The sequence below is a fragment of the Patella vulgata genome, chromosome 9, assembly GCF_932274485.2.
Source record: "Patella vulgata chromosome 9, xgPatVulg1.2, whole genome shotgun sequence".
NCBI lineage: Eukaryota > Metazoa > Mollusca > Gastropoda > Patellidae > Patella > Patella vulgata.
Genome location: NC_065887.2, coordinates 32,035,928 through 32,055,966, shown reverse-complemented (window position 1 = coordinate 32,055,966; position 20,039 = coordinate 32,035,928). Strand labels below are relative to the sequence as shown.

The following is a 20,039-nucleotide window of genomic DNA, read 5'->3' as shown; positions in this document are numbered from 1 at the left end:
TTGCGTTGTCATCCTGGAAGATGAAACGGCGGCCATGACGTCGTGCGAACGGCACAACATGGACTGCCAAGATGTTGTCCCGGTAGTACTGGCCTGTAACACGCCCTGCAACAACATGTAAAGCCGTTCTTCCAGCAACAGTGATGCCTCCCCACACCATAACAGAACCACCCCCAAATCGATCATGTCTGATGACGTTAACGTCTTGGAAGCGCTCGTTTCGACGACGCCACACCCTCCTACGTCTGTCCAAAAAATCAACAGTGAACCTTGACTCATCTGAAAACATCACATTGCTCCAGCGTCGATTATCCCAGTGTTGACGATCCCTACACCAACGACGTCTTACTGAATGTAATGATCTCTCAAACAAGGGATCACGCGAGGACGTCGGGCGCGAAGGTGACCCCTATGCAGTCGATTCCGAATCGTCTGGCCACTCACTCTCACACCAGTGTCTGTTTGAAGACGAGCGCTGATCTGATTTGCTGTGATGACACGATTTCTCAAGGCCAAGGTACGGATAAATCGATCCTGGGCTTGAGTTGTCGCCCTTGGTCGACCTGAGCGTGGTCTGTCCTGTACAGATTGTGTATCACAGTATCTGGACCATAGCCTACTTATGACAGACTGAGAAACATTCATCGTCCGCGCCACAACCGCCTGTGTTGTGCCGATCTGTAGCATGCCAAGGGCACGTAACCTTTCATTTTGGGTAAGCCGACGCATATCAAAATTTGTTTTCTGGTCACTAAAACAATTAAACTGATGTTTCCACCCTGGAATTCAATGTCACAATGACTGTAACATTCAAAGTCAGAGTCGTGCAAATCTTGGGTTGGACCCCCATGATGATCCCAAGCATCACCTGCATTCCATGCGGTAGCTATTGGTGCGTTTGGGCGTCACATGTAACTGGAAATGTTTCTTCTGTTAGGTTCTATAGTGACTTTTTTCGTAGTCATTTGCATATTTTAGTATTATGCCCCCAAAATCAAATATCCCCTACTTTTTTTGAATAGTATATATACGACACAGGACATAGTGCAGATGTTATTAATAGTCTTTTCCCCCGTTCCCTATTTTGCATGGAGATTTGTGTTTAACTTTTGGTTTAGAATCGAAGAAAAGAGTTTGAGTATACATTTTCTGTCAGGTTTTGGTGAATATTCATGATTTTGAAGCGAAAAGATAAGAGAAGAGGTTAGTTACGTTGAAACGTAGGACAGACAGTTGTATGTTTACTGGCTACATCCATGCACATAAATAACAAAGTAAATGTTACCTTTTGTTTTTAATAGTGTATTTATTTTATGTATGTCTGCTTTTTTTTCATGCGAAATGTCAACATGTATTGTGATTGTATTTCAATGTTCGTGTGTACTCAACGCGGTCTCATGGGTCGTGATCGGAAATGATTTAGACTTAGTTAGTACGACCATCTTCTTTCGCGGATTTCCATTTGTATCATAATATCAATCGAATCACTGCAAGGAGTGTGTAGTATGGAACTTTATTTGCCATTAAACTATGGTTAAAGTAAACTTGGTTTCGCAATCAGCATGGCCGTGTATGGTATCCCTCGATGTGGTGGTGGTGGGGGGGGGGTAGCAAATATGGGATTAACACCCTGCTACCATCTGAGAACCACAGGTGCAAATTTTTTCGAGGGGTCCGGGGTATGCTCCCCCGGCTAAATGAGTCCCCGAGATGCCATTTTCGGGAAGATTTTGCAAAATTCTGATGGTCAGAAATCTCTTATAACATGAGTAAGATTGAGTAGTACGCATGGGAATTCATGTTATGCAAGAACTTACAAAGTGCTGTGACCCCCCCCCCCCCCCACACACACACACACACATTACTCCCCTGTATATATTAGTCCCGAAACAATGATGAGTAAATAAATAACCCATATTCACTTTGATCCGGGGAACAAGACGTTCAACCAAGAAGAGTTATTCCCCCTCCCCCTAATCTTTGTCTCACTTTTTCGCTTTTCAATTTTAGTTGAGGTTTTGGTTGTTGATTCCAAGACTTTTGAATTAATTTTCGACCAAGCTTCGGTGTATATTTATGCATTAGATGCAGGGATAAACTGACATGTAATAGGGAAATAGCGTCCGAAAATTGATTTCAGTGACCTCATGCATGATGGTCAGACAGATCCCGTCCAAATTTTTATCAGGTAATTGAGAAGTGTTGGGCCTTATTTGTCAGTTTTAGTTCTGCTATCACAGCGCTGGTCGGAAAACAACTCGTAACAGAAATGAAACGTCCTACTTTTCTGCACCGACTAGGCTAATGATGATGAACATGCGCCATACAGTGTGCTATGAGGGAATTTTTTTCCTGGACAGCGGCACTACGGCCTAGTCTTATTTCGAATTCCAACAGCCAAGGGCTCTTGTACCTGCACACCAGGGTATACACGGGACCTCGGTTTTTCATTCCATCCGAACGACTAGACACTGTTCCTTGTCAAGGCCCCCGCCTTCCACGGATGACAAAGGGAAACAAAGCCGGAAACTCGATAGGAGCTTTCTCGGCCAACGCCGGGAGCGAACCCGTGACCTACTAGTTAACAAGTCAGTGTCTTACTCACTGAGTCACCACGACACACAACTCGTGACAGAATAGCATTATCGTTCTGTACAGGTACTTCAATTAGCCCCCAATTGCTTGATAGTTCCTTTATTATCTGACTGTCACTTTTGTTCAATAATTCTTAAGTTTTGTCAAAAGACAGCTTCTCCATGCACAACGAACTAAACATATTTTTACCACACTGTATGCCTCTACATCTTTAATTCTGTTATATCTAAGCCCATTTATTATTTTATGACTAGAAATGACTACTTACTAAAATGACTATTTAAACGTACACAATTTTGGAATCGCGAAGATTACAGTAGCGCGGGGGCCCCTGACCGTGGAACCCGATTAGAAGCAATTGGTCCAATTGGCTTATTGGCGGCCGTGATCAAAGTATATTCTTACTGTAGATTTGCACAGGCAAAAGAACTGATCGAGCAAGCATAAATCTATTCCAAAGTGCCAGATATATTACCGGCACAGTATATAGACTGTACTTGTATGAACAGGGGGTTAAGTAAAGGATAGTGGAACTGTTTACTGATCTCTACAGGCACCATGAGCTAATTGGTAATCGAAATGAAATGAAATGGGGTTTAACATTCTAATTTTCGGGGCTTATGAAGACGGGCATACGCCATACAGTGTGCCATAAATAAAGTTTCGTCCGGATATCGGCGCTATACGGTCAACTGTTATTTCAAATTCCAACTTCCAGGAATTCTTTTACGTGCACGTCAACGTGCTCATCCTCTTCCTTATTGTTCCCGATCAGGCTCTCAATTGTGTACTACTGACAAAGGGGAATCACACTGAAAAACCCCGAGGAACTTTCTTGGCCAATACCAAGATCGAACTGGTTGGTGAGCCACAGTCTTACTCACTGAGACACCGTGGCTGCCTACTTGGTAGGCAAGAGAATCGATGATTTACATAATTTATTACAAATATCTACATTAATGTACATCTTTACACATCCAATAATACACAGTCATCTGTTGGCCTAACTTCCAAACCACGAACCACAAACTGAGCTCGAACACTGTGTCTCTTTAAATGATATCGCGGCACGTTTGTGAAAAAAACTGGATATACCGGAGAGTTAAAAAGAAATGAATTATAATTTCAACATTTCTTTCACATGTTTAACATGACTACCTTAAAAAGGGACATGGAAACAAACCCTAGAAACTATCTAGCTGTTAGTTTAGAAGAGACAGGATCATCGAGACCAGGTTTGTAGTTTGCCGTTTGTGTTTTGGAAGTTAGACCAACCGCTTATTCTTCTGAGACACATTTCGTTAAATAACAGCTGTGAGAATTAATATATTTATACCCTGCCCCTGGCCCATCTTCTGTTTTCTAAATTCTCCTTTTGTTAATAATATATTACGACTAGGTCAAAAAAGACTAAATATCCCATTGAATCACAACTGTCTCTATCGCACTTTGATAACCACCGTTACAAAAATTGTCTTTCATAATTTCTGCAATTTTGTGTAACAGAGTAATCACCCGTGTCGGAAAAATCATCCACGTGATCAAAACATCTGTCAACACTATAGTTTGCAATTTTATACTTTTTCATTATTATTATTATACTCAAATATTCACTAGTTAATTATGACTATCGTCCGGTTTGGTTATCCAGACGGGTTTATCCATTTTAAAGATGGCTTTTCCCAACTTATGAATGCAGTCCTTGGCTCTGTAAACTGTCATACCCACAACTTGTATGCAAAACGAGAAGCCGTACAAGGCCCCACTCATCACGGCGTACCCGTTTAGTGAATTGTCATCCACGGCTGATAGGTAGAAATATCCAATCACCGCCACCCATATAACATTTGATATCAACACGGCCACCAAGGCCTTAATTCGAAGGCTATTCAATCCTGACGCCAGGTCATCCTTTTCTAAACCCAGATTCACATCCTTTCCAATAAACTTTAAAACAAGATCATTCCAAAATGTCTGCTCCTCCTCCGACATTCCTTTCAACTGTTCGGGAGTCATTTCCGTTTCTAAATCAAGTGTCTCTGAAAAAATAAATAAAAGTTATACTAAGCTAAGACGGTCTGCAGTCTTAAAGTTGTATATCTACCCTGCGAATATATATTTAATTGTACAATGCTCTTGTGTCCTAAGTTTTTTCACAGACTTGTTATGTAGTTCTCCTACATTGTGTATTACTTGATATCAGTTTCTCAACCAAATTGCATTTGACATGCAGAGATTAATTTATTAAAAGAATTTAGTCTAAATTCTATCAATGATGGATTTTGTTTTGCTGACACTGTCTGCTAATTGTCACTGATAGCCAAGACAAATATATTCCTTTCGGAAACAGCAATGATTCTCGACCGTGTCATCCAACTGGGTCACTGAATGATTGATTTTGTTTTGCTGACACTGTCTGCTAATTGTCACTGATAGCCAAGACAAATATATTCCTTTCGGAAACAGCAATGATTCTCGACCGTGTCATCCAACTGGGTCACTGAATTTCGTAACAGATCCGTCCAAAATGTGAGAATCTATACATCGCGAAAATCTATACAATAATCCATCTACTTGACCATCTTCATGAGAAAAGTAGTTTATTCTGGGACAAAACACTGACCTGTGCTAGGACTGGTTTTCATGCCTTTCTTCTTCTTCTTCTTTCGTCGGAATTTAGGGAAACATAATAATTTGGGTATTTTAGCCTTTTGCTGAAAACAGAATTATACGATATTTAAAAAAAAGAAAATGCTATGGACAGCAACTCGGGATTATTTCGAATTAAAGGACAATATTGGTGTTAGTCATTTTCACTAGATAAGAGAAAACTAGAAAATAGAAACAGTCGGTAAATTCCCTTGTTTTTATTCATTCTATACTTAATAAAAACATGGTAATGCACGGACTTTTTCTATTTTTTTCGTTTTCACTTATCTAGTGACAGTCAATTATTTTTTTTATGAATTGTTAGATATCCTCCAACAGTCTCATATAACAACTTTTGGTCTTCGAAGGAATTATTAGTGAGCAGAAATTCGACCGTGTATCTGTTATCACTCGTCACCTCAGTCAATTATATAGAAGGATAACTCGTGTTTTCCTTTGAAATCTTCATTACGCATCTACCGTAGCAATGGTCTATATGTTAAAATTATATTTGGACCGTGTTTAACCAGTTCTATCACATATGTGATAATGACTGACACCAATATATGCAATCTGTAGTCAATTGGCCAAACGCGTGCACTTTAGGTCATAATGTCTGTCGTTGGGTCAAGGGGCGTCGTTCGATTCCTTGCTTGAGCATGGCAAGGAGTAGGGGCGCCCGTCCAAACTCGAAGGTTATCTCTGTGTCCTCAGCATTCCTCCCATTGCTAAAGCCCCGACCCGCAAACGAATTATTGAAATAACATTGAACCATAATGTTAGTCCCGAAATGGGCTAGTTGATCTCGGTATTTCTTTATAACAGTGAAACAACCATATCGATTCCCTGTTACTAGCAGAGTTAAACTTACTGTGTATTGACCTTCTGGTCAAAAAAATGATTATATAAGTGTAAATCTATCTTATATTGTTTTATACAGTTTATTGCTTAGAAACCATTTTCTGGTTATTTGGGTTCGATCCCGTATTGGCCGAGGGAGTTCTTCGAATTTTTTCAGCGTGGTTTCAGTCTGGTCATTCAGGTGGGATGACGCCGGTGTCCAGGCGAAATGTCCATAGCAGCTTACATAATAATAGACATGCATTTGTAACCTGTCCATATAAGGGACGTAACTCTGATTTACCAGCATATTATGTTCTTCGAGTAATCGTTATAAATATACCGAAGATTGAGCATCAACTTCGCGTTATGGATGTCCAGAAAAAACACAAAATACATTTAGTTGTCCAAGTTCATTTGACTTACATTATCTCTAGTTCCCCAGGTTTGGTCAACAATGTTACACAAGGCGTAGATGGGAAGCAGCATGTGCATGGCCGGGAAGAAAAAGATATAAAAGAGTCCGTGCACGAGTGTGTAGCATTCACGTGGATGTAACATAGCCGCATAGAATAAACTTCCGGTCAGTGCCACCAATATAAAATGTTCTTGAGGTTGAAGATTATCTTCCATGACGTCTGTAAAGAAGAAATCATATTGCGATTAGTCACGGTTAAAGTGTGACTCTTTAAAGATGTCAAAGTGAGAAAATTCTAAGCCACTATAGTCTACGAAGAAAAACAAGTTTTGGCATGTTTTCAATATATTTAGTTAATAAGAACAAATAATGATAATTTACAGTTTTATAAGCGATAGACATGGACCTATTGTAACCATAATATCTGAGATATTTGTGTACATGTCGTATGTATGTGCCTACGCATAAAGTTACTCATTTGGTATATTCTATGAGGAATTATAACAGTTTAAATGAATTAACGGTTCATTTTAATCCAACACTTCGCTCACCACGACTCAGTCATTCAAATAACCAACGGTTACCAGGCAAGATACGCCCGCGATTTTTCGTACAATCAGGGGCCATAACCCCAGAAATTATGGTCAGAATTGCGCGAATATCGAAAGGGGCTGAGCTCTTTGGGATATAAATATATATTTTAAGTTTCATCACAATCGGACAAAAATTATGACCTTTAGAGGGTCCACAACCTTTGTATTACATACTTGTAAATAATTTGCGTACAAGGAGCGGCCATTTTGTCCGGTTGTTTTGTTTCAATTTTCCTGAAAATCGAACTCAACCTTCATCATGGTGGAACCGTGCTATATTCAAACGGTTGTTAAAATCTGATAAAAATTGTGTCCTCTAGGGGATCCACGAGATAAAAATGTGATTTTGCGTACAACCAGGGGCCATAATCCAGGATGTTATGGTCTGACATGTGCAAATATCTAAAGGAACCGAGATCTTTGAGATATAAACATATATTTTAAATTTCATCAAAATCGGACAAATATTGTGACCTCTAGCGCGTCCACAACCTTGGTATTACATACTTTTAGACAATTTGAGTTCAGGGGTCGGCTATTTTGACGGGCGGTTAAGATCGGATTTTTACGAAATTCGAACTATATATTTAAACGATTTTGAAAATCAAATTGTTACCTCTAGAGGGTCGACAAGTTAAAATCGACATTTTTTGGTACGATCAGGGCCCATAATCCAAAATTGGGTCCAGCAGTTTCGATCCGATTTTCACGAAATTCGAACTTAATAATCATAAAGGTGTAACGTTGATATATTTAAACGGTGTTTTAAATCTGATAATAAATGTGAACTCTAGAGGGACCACACGCTAAAAATGTGATTCTTCGTTCAATTAGGGACCATAATACAGGAAGTTAAGGTCCAATATGCGCTAATATCGACAGGAACGAAGATCGTTGGGTTATAAACACATATTTCATGTTTCGTCAAAATCTGATAAAAATTGTGACCTCGGGAGTGTCCACAAGCTACAAACGTGATTTTTTTGTACAATCAGGGGTCATAATCCATGAAGTTATCATCTGATACATTCCAATATCAAAAGGAACCGAGATCTGAGGGTGATAAACCTATATTTCATATTTCGTCAATATCAGATAAAAATTATGACCTTTAGAGTGTACAAACCAACTGTGGACGGACAGACAGGTGCGACGACAATATACGTCCACATGAAAATGTGGGCGTATAAAAACTACTAAAAATCGTTTTGTAGATTTAATTCTTTCTTCTAGACTCCAAATAATGTCCTATTGCTAATTACTCACATGGGACTGGCAATAACTATGAAACGATATATTTGTAATATAATCTATTTTATAACTTACCAATAACAAGATCTCTGATAACATATATGGCTGCCCCGACCACAACACAACTCATGGAAAGTCCCAGAATCACCATACAAAATTTAGTGAGCTGTATCTGACTCGGGGACGACAGCCGAACGCACAATATACCGTAAGCTATGAACAGGACTACGATAATAGGAGTTAGGATAATAAAAGGAGCATTGATGAGCATCTCCAAACCAACAGTTAACATAACAACAGTTGACCCGGGGGACAGGAACACAATGAAGAACAACTGCAGAAGGTAGAGAACGTAGATCAAGGAGAAACAACCGTTGCTTCGAATCAATTGGGGCATATTGCGGAAAACCATCAAAGAATTGGCAAAGTCGGATAAGATCCAACGACGTCTTTGTTTAATGAACTCTTCAATTGTATCTGGGCAGTAAGTACTGTTAACACCAAATGTAGAGTATCGGAGTTTCCATCCACGTAACATCATCAACGTACACATCCATCGATCTTCACCTGTAAAATATTGTAGCTAACCCTTAACACTGCGCTTATATATACTAGAAATAGATATTAAAAAGTTTCTTAAGATTATGGCTTCAATAGAGTATAGGAACTCGGGTTGTATATGTAATTACAAATGAACTGGGGTTTAACGGTGTGCTATGAGGGAAAATTTACCGGACAGCGGCCCTACGCACCTACTCCTATTTCGAATTTCGTGCACGCCAATGTGTTCGGAATATCCAAATGATTATACGATGTCCATTGCCAGGCAGGCCTTCTGCCCTCTGACAAGGGGGGAACCACACCGGAAAATCCAGATGAACTTTTTTGGTCAACGCCGTGATCGAACACGGGACCTCCACGTTAGCGAGTCAACTTCTTACTCACGGAGCCACCCCCGCTCCATACATAATTACATATCCACGGAAACGCAGGTGAATATGCTAATATAAAACTTTATTTAGCATCTTACTGTAACCTCATTGCATATCATAATCAAGAATTTAGTATAGTGCAATTGTCTCATATTTGCACTGTTTAGAGCAATGGATATACTGCTTGCTTTAAATTTTGAACCAGAACCAATTACCGAAATCATTTGCATATCGGAAGGCGGCGACTGTGATGTTAGATCAGGTCAGGAGTTTACTCAACTTTCAATCATTGTTTATGAGAAATATTTTGATCCAGAAACACAGAACTTTGCACATACTTTCTTATTGATGTATTTGATACATTAAAACAACAAAGGTTTTATAACGGGCTATATTTAGTTAAAATACGGCGAACAATTTTGAGTAAATTCTTAACTTAAGTCTGAGAATGCTTTGTGAACTCGGAGTCTGATCGTTATCTTTAAATGGGTGGCGCCAACGAATGCACGTTTTGTACAAATTATGTCAGCACTCACCTGTATCTTTAGTAAAGACATCACCGGCTTCCATTGTTGGTTCTGAATAAAGGTTCATAACTCCAGCCAGAGCTTTTACACGATACAAACTAAAACATCCCGGACAGCACATCACAGATCCAATTATATTCTGAGCACTTTTGATCATCCAAAAATCTACGGATAAGAATGGACTGATTATTCCTTTGTTAGATGCATTTTTTATACTAAATTTAATTGCATTTGAAATGAAATGAAATGGGGTTTAAAGTCCTACTGTTCTGCTCCGACTGGGCTAATGAAGAGGGGTAATTACATTTGATTTTCAGATTACTGTGATATACGTCTTCGTAAGTATAAATTTCTGGTTGCTTTCCTTTCATAGATTTGAATGCTGAATAATACTTATCTTCTTTTATTCACAAAATACATGTAATGATAAACAAAAACACCTACCTTTAGCATATTCAAATTTCTGAAACCAAACAATAGGGTTTATCTTTTTCCCCATTGGATAGGTTCGTCCACAAGCAGCACCAAGTCTCATATCTTCGTTGCAGGTTTCCACCAGATCCAAAACACTCGCATCACTGAAATGCATATCGGCATCAGTAGCGAGTATATACGTACGATCATCAAATTCGGGTTCCTCAATGCTCATATCCAAATAAAGAGAACCATCAGCTGAAAACATACCGCCATCGTGAAGGTATTCACTGCCATCAGGTGCAATTTCTCGAATTGTTGGTACGACACTCGATGCTCTTGATCCATTCATGAATTCGGACATCCATGGTGTAGGCATGATTTCGTTTACTTCGGGTTCGTAAGCTGGATTCAATTTACTAATGTTGAATTCAGATTGCGAAATGTTTTCTGTGGAACCTGGCTGAGGGAACTGTATCGTTTGTTTAGCATCTTTGTTTGGGGCAGCATCGTTAACCCTTTGTGCGTCCTTGTTTTCAGAAGAAATTGTGGAAATATCGTCACAGGTATCATCAATACCTTGGTCCGAACTCATCTGGGATCCACTTTTACTGTTGATAGACTGTTGTTCCAGATCGTCGTCAGGTACTTTAAGGACAGTAGTATTTCTCTGCAACCTTAAAATCAGTTCCGTTTCTCGGGAATCGCTCGTTATCAGGTGTAACTTGTCCTTGTCTGATATCTGAAAGATATCGAAACTTGATCTCCGTTCTAGTGCATCCGTTACTTTAATTCTGTGATTGAGGATGTATTCAAAGTACATAACTTGACTCCACCGTTTCTTGGCTTTCACGAAATTTGGATCCTTCAGATGTAAGAAGAGAGGCATCCCGCCAGGAAGAATACTAGATATTTGTATACCATATGGTGTATGAAAGATTCTGCCTTCTGACCTCCCCACATCTAGTGTTGATTCAACAAGAGACATCAGTTGCAAAGCAAATTCCTTCAAGGTACACCCATCGGTTCCGTTATCAAGGAAGATATGACTTTCCAAATAAACTCGAGCAAGCTTCAACTTTGTTGATTTAGAAACTTTGGCAAGACTTTTCAGAAGCTGTTCCATTTCGTAATCAGCTTCTCGGTACATTGTGGTACAGAGAAACACACGCGAGCGTTTAAATTGACTGGACATCCGATGTTCTATCGACGTTTTGGGATTGTAGTTCAGGAAGACGTGTTGATCAAAATAGACACTGCAGTAGTTATAGGTAATGAAGTTTTCTTGTTCTGGCTTGAACAAAACGTCTGATGGCATGAAATATTTCTTTCGCAGGATCAGTACAGGGAGTATCCAAATCAAAGCAACAAAACCGAGGACGATAAAGCCGCCGTCGTGGATTGAGCAGGCTTCTTCATGGAATGTATTAATTACGTTATCGAGACAGTTGTACACGAACATAACGGTTGATAAAACGGTAGAAAGAAGAACTGGGATCATTATACCAGATCTGCTGGTGGTGTAAAATGCGGAAACACGAGTCAGTGCATAGGCTATGAAGGCGGTTATACAGTGCATGATAATTCCCGTATATAGAGACTCCGTTTCCTTCAGAGACCGGAGGCCACGTAATACATATCCGGGCGATTCTTCAAGGGTAATGTTTGAACCCATTGGAATAATAAGAATCGTAAAGCCGACAATACCAGCTATGCGGATAATCGTCTGAACAAGACTCGTGTTATTCCTAGCAGTTTCCGAAGGACATTCCTTATTAAAAGCGAAAGACTTGATTGGTTTGCACCACACGACGGACAGTGCTGTCATGCTGGCAACGAGAGATACAGCTTCTGGAATTTCCGTTATTTCAAGAATGACCAATAAGCAGGCAGTTAGGACGAAGATGCAGACACCAAAAGTCGTCGCTATGCTGTGAAGAGTCCTTTTGATCCATGAAGTGTCTGGTACAAGGTCGTGGGAAGCCAGGAAAGATTTTTGCTGTAATTGAAAATGATTGATTGATATTGCAATTGTTAAATTTATATGCGTATTTAGTAAAGAAAGGTCTACTGATGCGGAAGAACATAATGGATTAAATTTAAATAAAGTAATACGTAAACAAGAACGTTATATTATTTTTTTTTAACAAATGGATACATACACTTTCTTTGAAAACATAGAAACTGCTAATATAATTGGTTTAGTAATTTGATTTTAGTGTCAAGAATAAATAAAATGAAAGCGGAGGTTAGTAAAAAGAAGACCAATGAAAGCCCTATAGAAGAAAGTAGTAAACGTAGTGAAGTGGGCGGGTCTAAGTCATACCTTCAAATAGTGTATATACTATTGTCAGATGCCATCTCTTCGTACCCAGAATAAATTGTTCTACTATTACTTACATCAGTGGTAACGTGTTTACCGCCCATTATGAATTATTTATTAGATTACATACTACTTTATATATTCATTTAAGTTCTTGGCATTAAGGCTCGGTATAAATCAATTTCCAACAAATATAGCCGATTTAATAAAACCTGAACCTTAAAAACTAAACTACCAATTTTAATCGTCTACCATGCTTTTATTTAGTGCGACTATAGATGAAAACCTTTAACGAACCTTATATACCTGCATACACCACACAAGACATCAGATATATTGTCAATGTACTTCGAATCACAACCCACACCCCAGTCTTCAAATAACCCAGTGTGTGAGAAACTATTTTCACTCGTGTTGGTGGCGATGTGAAAGAATGACATTTCTTCATTGGCAGCTCAACAATTTTTAATTTAGAAATGTCATGTTTCCCCGTCAATAACGTAATATTTAGATATCATATCCCTACCTTAATGCTTCTCCACACCTTACCTTAAGATGGTATTAGCCAAGGCGATCCTACTAGTCGGTCGTCATTAATAGGGTGTGATGATGTAATATAGACAATAGAGGAAGAATGAGGATAACAACAACAATCAAAACATACAAAATGATCAAATCAAACTAAATTTAAGTACATGTATCAGTTGCATCGAAAATTTTAAATTTTGGGTGGGTAGGCGATCCATTTTGATAAGTTTTTGAATTTTGATAAAACATTGATTTTTTATTGATTTATTGATTTTTGGGGGGGAGGTCTTGGGTATTACTTATGCGTTTTTTCTCAAGTTTTCACCAAAGAATGTTACAGTTTTAAATTAGAATCCACTAATGCTTGGATATGTATACTGCCGTGCATATCTATGACAATGAAAACCTTCTATTATATATAGAATACCCCTTTATATTTGGATAATTGAATTTGGCGCGGTTGTTTAATTTCATCTATATTGATAAACCAATATATCCACCATGATTTCAATCATGTTCCATTTTGAAACTTCAATATATATCTTTGCGGTAACAAGCTGTCATTTGATGTCGATTTTTTGTCTTGAACTTTCGAGAAGATTAGAAAATAAAACGAAAAAGAAACGAATGTGATTGTCATGGCTATGACAAATGTTTACAAATCAATGACGTAGATTAAACTGAACTAGTGTTCGGAGCTTTTAAACTTTGATAAGGATTTTTCAATGAGATACGTAAATCCTAGAATTTGTGAATAAGGATTATGTGGCTTTTTATAGAATATCTTTAAAAGGTGAATAAAACTTTATTTAATCTGTATACACGCGAAACCGTTTGTGAGGCATTTACTATACACTCAAAACATAGCGAACTCGTAAATTGCATGTATATGTGAGTTTTTATCAAAAGTAATCCCGGTTAAAACAAGTTTGCGTTAAATTGGAACGCAATTTTAAACTAACACTATTCGGAAGCCACTAATTCGATATAAACCATTGAAGAGATCTCAATTTGATAATAATAATAATTTGAGAAGGGAGTATAAACCGTACTCTCCCATGTGGAAATGAGGTTATAGCAACTGATTCATTTACTATATAATACATAAAACACATGCACGATTACTATTAATGCTGTAAGAAAACATACAAGTTAAGATAACCAACATCTTGCATGGTATTTATGATTATTTGAGTTTACAACACTGGATTTATTCAGATAAATGAATGTGATTGGTTTTTTTATTTGTGAAACAATCCAAACTCAATTAGATCTGATGTGCTTTTATTAGAGCTGGGTGATCGTTATATCCCAATATGTACATGAATGTTAGAGGTTGTATTAAGTTAGACTAGGTTACATCTAGACAAATCTACTAAATAAATGTCTGCAAATGATATTTAAGATATGGGGAAGCTGTTCTGTCCTATTCGAAATAACGTTTAAAACGGAATGCAATCAAGATTTTGTTTTATCCTTAACTTGTATGTTATCGGAATAAAATATAATATAATCCATTACTCGAATATATAGCAATGTCAACAGCCTATCATTTAAAATCCACAGCAACTATCCACATAGTCCGAAATGTGTGACTCTTCCCAAGATTTGCTACGACTATGTCGAAATGAAAGTTATAAAAAACATCTAAACTTTTGGACGTTCGACAAAATAACTGAGAAAAAACAGGGTCGTATTTTTCTTACTCTTCAATAACCGTCAAGTCCAATATCAACTAAAAAGGCTAGGGAAAGAGTCTGACATTTAGAAATAATATCCACAATGATTGTTAATTGACATACATGCACGGTGTAATGGCAAAAAACTTTTTTAATAGGAAATTTTCGTTTTTTATGTACAATGCTACACTGATGGCGACGTCAAATCAGTATAGACGGTAACGGTAAATTTAAATGGTCATAACATCCGTTAGGGTTGGTGAGTATCAATAATATTTGCACAGATATACTCTTGGTAAGACTGTTTTAAGTGTATGGCATGGAAGTGTATATTTGCTTTTAAACAGAATAAGATTGGACTAATTACGGATAATGTTGTGATGAGCCAATTTAATGCAATTACGGCGAATCGGTTGAAACCCTTTCTTTATCAAATTCCTCTTTTGACTTGACACGCGTGTTCTATATTGATCTCACTTACAACAATTGAAATTTATACAATAAGTTTATAAGATGAAATAATAAAATAATTTTATAATTGTTTAAATGTCCAAACAACATTCGATTGAAATAAGTCACGGGTATATAATTATTGCATATTCATATTAAACTATAAAGAATATAATTTTAAAATAAAATCGAGACACTGTAAGAATTGTCAATGCACAAGTGAAGATCTGGCCTTGAAAGTTGACGTTTTTCCTTTGAGTGTTTCCTGTTGTTGTCTTAAATGCACGTTTTTTCATGTGCAGTATATTTTTTATGTGCATTATGACTGATATATAGAATATACATTATGGGATTTAATGTCCTTCTTTTGTACATTAACCGAGATAACGAAGACGGGCCTACGCCATGCAATGTGTTATTGGGGAAACATTTCCCGAACAGCGGGGCTACGACCTACTCTTATTTCGAATTCCAACTGTTCAAAGATTATTTTTGGGTATATATGCAGTATGTTTATGTGCCGTATATTTAGTATATTATGTGCAGTATGTTTCGTGTGTATGTGTGTGTGTGTGCAGTGTTTTGGGGATTAGGTGCAGTATATTTAGTAAATGTCCCATATGTTTGGAATATGTACAATATGCTTGGTATTATACAAAATGTTTGGAATATTTGCAGTATGTTTAGAATATGTGCTGAAGATAAACCAATGAACCAAAGTGTTTGCCACTACAAAAAAATCAAGTAACTTTGACCTTAAAATAAAAAGCATCGGGATGCCGCATGCATTAATTTGAAACATTTCACGGGACAACACTTTATAAACAAAGTTAAAACTTCGATATACAGCAAAAGCTTTTACAGTTTGAAGATGACATACGTATTCTGTCCATTTAGGTAATGTTTGAAAATTGTATTTAGATAACTTCTTTTTATCTTTGGAAATCCCGTAAAATGTTACTTAATTTTTGAAATTTTACAAAAACTTTATCCACCATAGAAAAATTAAAAATGCTATGATGCATGAAAGAAAGAAATGAGGAACGAAAGAAGTATATTGTTAAAATGTATATTATGTTGATTTTAATTATAGTATAAATGATTTACCTTATTTCTTTTCCACTGACTCAACATTATTTGCAAGAACAAAACCACGTTAACAAGTGGAAGAACTATGTAACTAGGCAACTTCGGGGCGACTTCTAACGTGAAAAACGTCACGGCAGCCATTTCCAAAAGACTGCTGAATAAACCCTGAAAAATATATCAAACTTATATTTTCGTTGGAAGCATCACATCTACATACATCAGCAGCTATCCCATTTAACCATATCGCCAGATCAATATCCCGACAGGAAAGTGATGAGCTGTGGGGCATTTACAACGTTCCGTGATAGAGTCAATAAAAATGAACTGTGAATCAGAATGTATTTCCATGGGGTTGCTCGGTATAAGTTGAACAATTCCAGCAATATATGACGAAAGCATTACCCCAAAAACTCTGTGGAGTGTGTCCAATAGTTGATTACGGTCGGATAGAGATGCTGTGACTATGAATCTAAACATAAAGTTGTCCCCTTGGGATGTGGGTGGGAGGTGATAAGATTAGGTCTGTTATCGATGTCAAGGGTTCTATACCGGGTTTCTCTATGACAAGTATGGTCGCCGGCATAACCTCGTGGATTTTCGCCCGGTACTCCGGTTGCCTCCCACTGGTTTATTGGGTTTTTTATTAACTACCTCAATTTTGTATATGTACACATACTCACCAAAAGGATGGCTTTTACTGACGGCCATTGCAATATATGACCGCGAACTAAAAACGAAGTGCTCCAAACAATCCTCAGCAACGTGATCACTTCCGGTACGACAAGAACTATTCCAATTGCCGCGTACCTTAAGTAAAGACAGAAAATTAAAATCCCAATTTCAAACAAGAAGTCCGAAACATCATTGTTAAATATAATGTTCGGAGACAGAATATTAATAGAAAATGGTTGAATATACTGTCCACCTCTCTTATTTTATTTATTAGGAAGCCACGGTAATTAAGCCGTAAGGGCACTAGACTCTCAACTAAAATGTTCCGGGTTTGAATCCAGGGGTAGGCAGAGAAGACCCGTCGTAATTTATAAGGTGGAGGTGGGTTAGACCTTGACCTGATGATATCTAACATCTGGCTTTGTGGTTCGGGTGGTGAGAAAAACTGTGGTCCACCCCTATTCACATCTGTGTCAATGCAAAATGGTCGCTGTCTAGGCAAATATATCTTCCCTACTAGCATTTCAGCTGATTGTCTATTTGCTTCTATTCTTAATAATCTTTAATAAAATACGAAAATTCCGAAATAAAGTCACGTTATTTATTAATAGGTTAATTTTAATTTATTTGAAGTTCTTGTGGTCGAAACGGGGACGATTTTGGGCGGGCTGAGATAGAGAGAGAGAGAGAAATGGGGTTTAACGTCCATTCGACACAAACTAGGTCATTTCGGGACTAACATATGGTTTCATTTTTTTATTTCAATAATTCGCTTGCGCGTAGGGGTCTTTAGCAGTTGGAGGAAACCGGAGGACCCGGAGAAAACCCACGAGGTTGGACAGGCGACCCTACACCTTGTCACGTACAACCGGGGATTCGAAACCACGCCAGTTGACTCAATGACAGGCCTTATGATACAGCGCGAGCGTTCTAACCATTCGGTCACCCAATCCCCGGGCTGAGATAGACTAGGGCCCATTAAATTAATAATTTTCTCTTTAAGCTATATCCCAATGATTTTTAAAACATACATTGTGATTGGCAAATACGAATAACTGAAGACAAAGACAAAAAAATGTTACTTGTGTGTCGTTCATCAAGTTTATTACAGATACTTCTGGAACAGTATAATCAATCGAAAGATACATGAAGAATTTCTTACCATTGATCTTGGGGTACTTGTGGTTTCTGAGCCAGTAAGATTAAAAAACTAAGTTTTGACGCCAAGAAAAATAACGTTCCGAGTGCAGATAATACAATAGCCAACAAAACCTGAAAAACAAAGAGAAAACTTTTTAAAATAGATTGGCGAGTAATATTTCGGTTCCATATGTTGAAAGTAGAGCGTGGGTTGGATATAAGCACGAGGGGCGACGCTCTTCGAAAAAAGTCTAATGTTCGGTTCCTGGTCCATAGTACGCTACTACATGCAGATCTACACTTGGCAAACTAAAGATGGGCAATGGGTGATCCCCCTTTAATCTCCCAACTTAGAATGGCGTTTGACAGTTAGCCATATGAGAAATAGGTAGACCCAAGTAAATAAACCGATCGATCTTTTAAATTTTACCATAAATATTGTTTGTTCTGGATGTTTTACACGATGGGCAACAGCCTGAGATCTCCGAAACTTACTGATTCTTACAACTATATAAAGTTTAACAGTTAGCAATTTGAGTAATACGGAGACAATAGATAACTGTTCGATTTATTAATAATTATATTCTTTTAAGTGTACGAAACGATGCAGACCCTTCTTGAGACATTAACAAGAGATTATGAATTTGTGATAAGCGTTCTTTAAGAAAAGTATTAATAAATCATTATGACCCCCAAACTTTGTATAGTAATTCGAAACGTGTCAGGGCCAGGACCCGCATTAGTAGCCCCGTGGCCCAATAATTGGGAACATTTTGACGTACCGCCAACTTCAGGAAACGTTCTTTTTACTGATATGAAGGTAGTTTCACTTAAAAAGATTATAGTAAATTATCCTAGCCCGGAACTCCCTTGCGAGTAATTGCTCGTGTAACTAATAATGAGACAAGTTCATCAGCTAGTGTAGTAATATGGAGGGAAAGAATTTGTGCTTTGAAACATCTATGTAAAATAATATTAGGATTTTGATTATTTATTCTCCATTGTCAATATATTAGTTATGGTATAAGTTAAATTCTGAAACGCAAATTAAATTGGCTATGAATATTGTGACAATAACCAGACATGGTGTCTAAAGACAAGAATGCAGAAATATGATGGCTAGAACAATAGCGTTATCTTCATAACCACAAATATGGAAGGTATATGCCGGTTATTTTGATACGTTAACTGAGCTATAGATTAATGAGCATGTTGGTCATTCACATTTTTCTTTGTTATAAAACATATATCATATTTGTTGACCAAATAAGGTAACAATCCCTGGCGATGTTCAGTTTGGGGTGCATGTCCTTTCCATATTTAGAACTTAGTTGTTATCAGTCTTTAGATTAAAACATCAAACAAAGGAATAGGCACCTATAAAATAGGGTGGGGAAATAGCATTCGGCAGAGCTCACTCCGCCGGCCATACCAGTCATTTAGTTATTTGAGACTAGGAAGAATTGTAACACTTCCAGTTTGTAGAAATAAAGTATTTTAAGAAAAGAACCTGAACTGTAGTTGTAACTTCGTCACGGAAGAAAACACAGCGTGAAGATTGAATCTTGAAGATTGAACAACTGATAGTACTACACTAGCAGGCTTGCAAACAAAATCATAAAATAAAATAGTTTATTGTTCCAGATATTATTAGAAGAGTTCACTGCAGATCAAATGCTGAAAGATATAGCCTGAGTAACAATTAAATTAAAACTATTTAGATTATAGACTATCATTAAACTGTTTGTGCATAAAATTAACCAGTTTTATTTGAGGCAGCCTCCTTACAATAATTCTAGTAATTTGTAAAAGTCGAATCTTTCGATTGTTTAAGTCGTTGCCGTCTTTGAACTTGATTGTTTGCATTCCACAGTAATCGCGGTGTCGGTCCATCCATTGAAAGAAACGTCAAATATATTTAAAACGTTTTCAACAAGTA

General features: G+C 37.5%; 1 protein-coding gene across 2 annotated transcripts in view; it reads right to left on the bottom strand.

Annotated features, from left to right (window-relative positions):
* Positions 1 to 3,518: 3,518 nt before the first annotated feature.
* The window catches only part of LOC126832123 (chitin synthase chs-1), a 28,858-nt gene continuing 12,337 nt past the window's right edge, over positions 3,519 to 20,039 (bottom strand). The window contains exons 2-10 of one of the 2 annotated variants that reach the window (XM_050562830.2): positions 18,123 to 18,232; positions 16,969 to 17,095; positions 16,307 to 16,453; positions 10,250 to 12,218; positions 9,815 to 9,970; positions 8,422 to 8,913; positions 6,511 to 6,722; positions 5,219 to 5,309; positions 3,519 to 4,634 (exon numbers count right to left, since the gene is read on the bottom strand). In XM_050562830.2, the coding sequence (XP_050418787.1) occupies positions 4,213 to 4,634; positions 5,219 to 5,309; positions 6,511 to 6,722; positions 8,422 to 8,913; positions 9,815 to 9,970; positions 10,250 to 12,218; positions 16,307 to 16,453; positions 16,969 to 17,095; positions 18,123 to 18,232 (3,726 nt within the window). In that variant the 3' untranslated portion in view covers positions 3,519 to 4,212. Of the gene's footprint in view, positions 4,635 to 5,218; positions 5,310 to 6,510; positions 6,723 to 8,421; positions 8,914 to 9,814; positions 9,971 to 10,249; positions 15,279 to 16,306; positions 16,454 to 16,968; positions 17,096 to 18,122; positions 18,233 to 20,039 lie in introns of those variants that run through there. The other variant, XM_050562831.2, reaches the window with a different exon arrangement.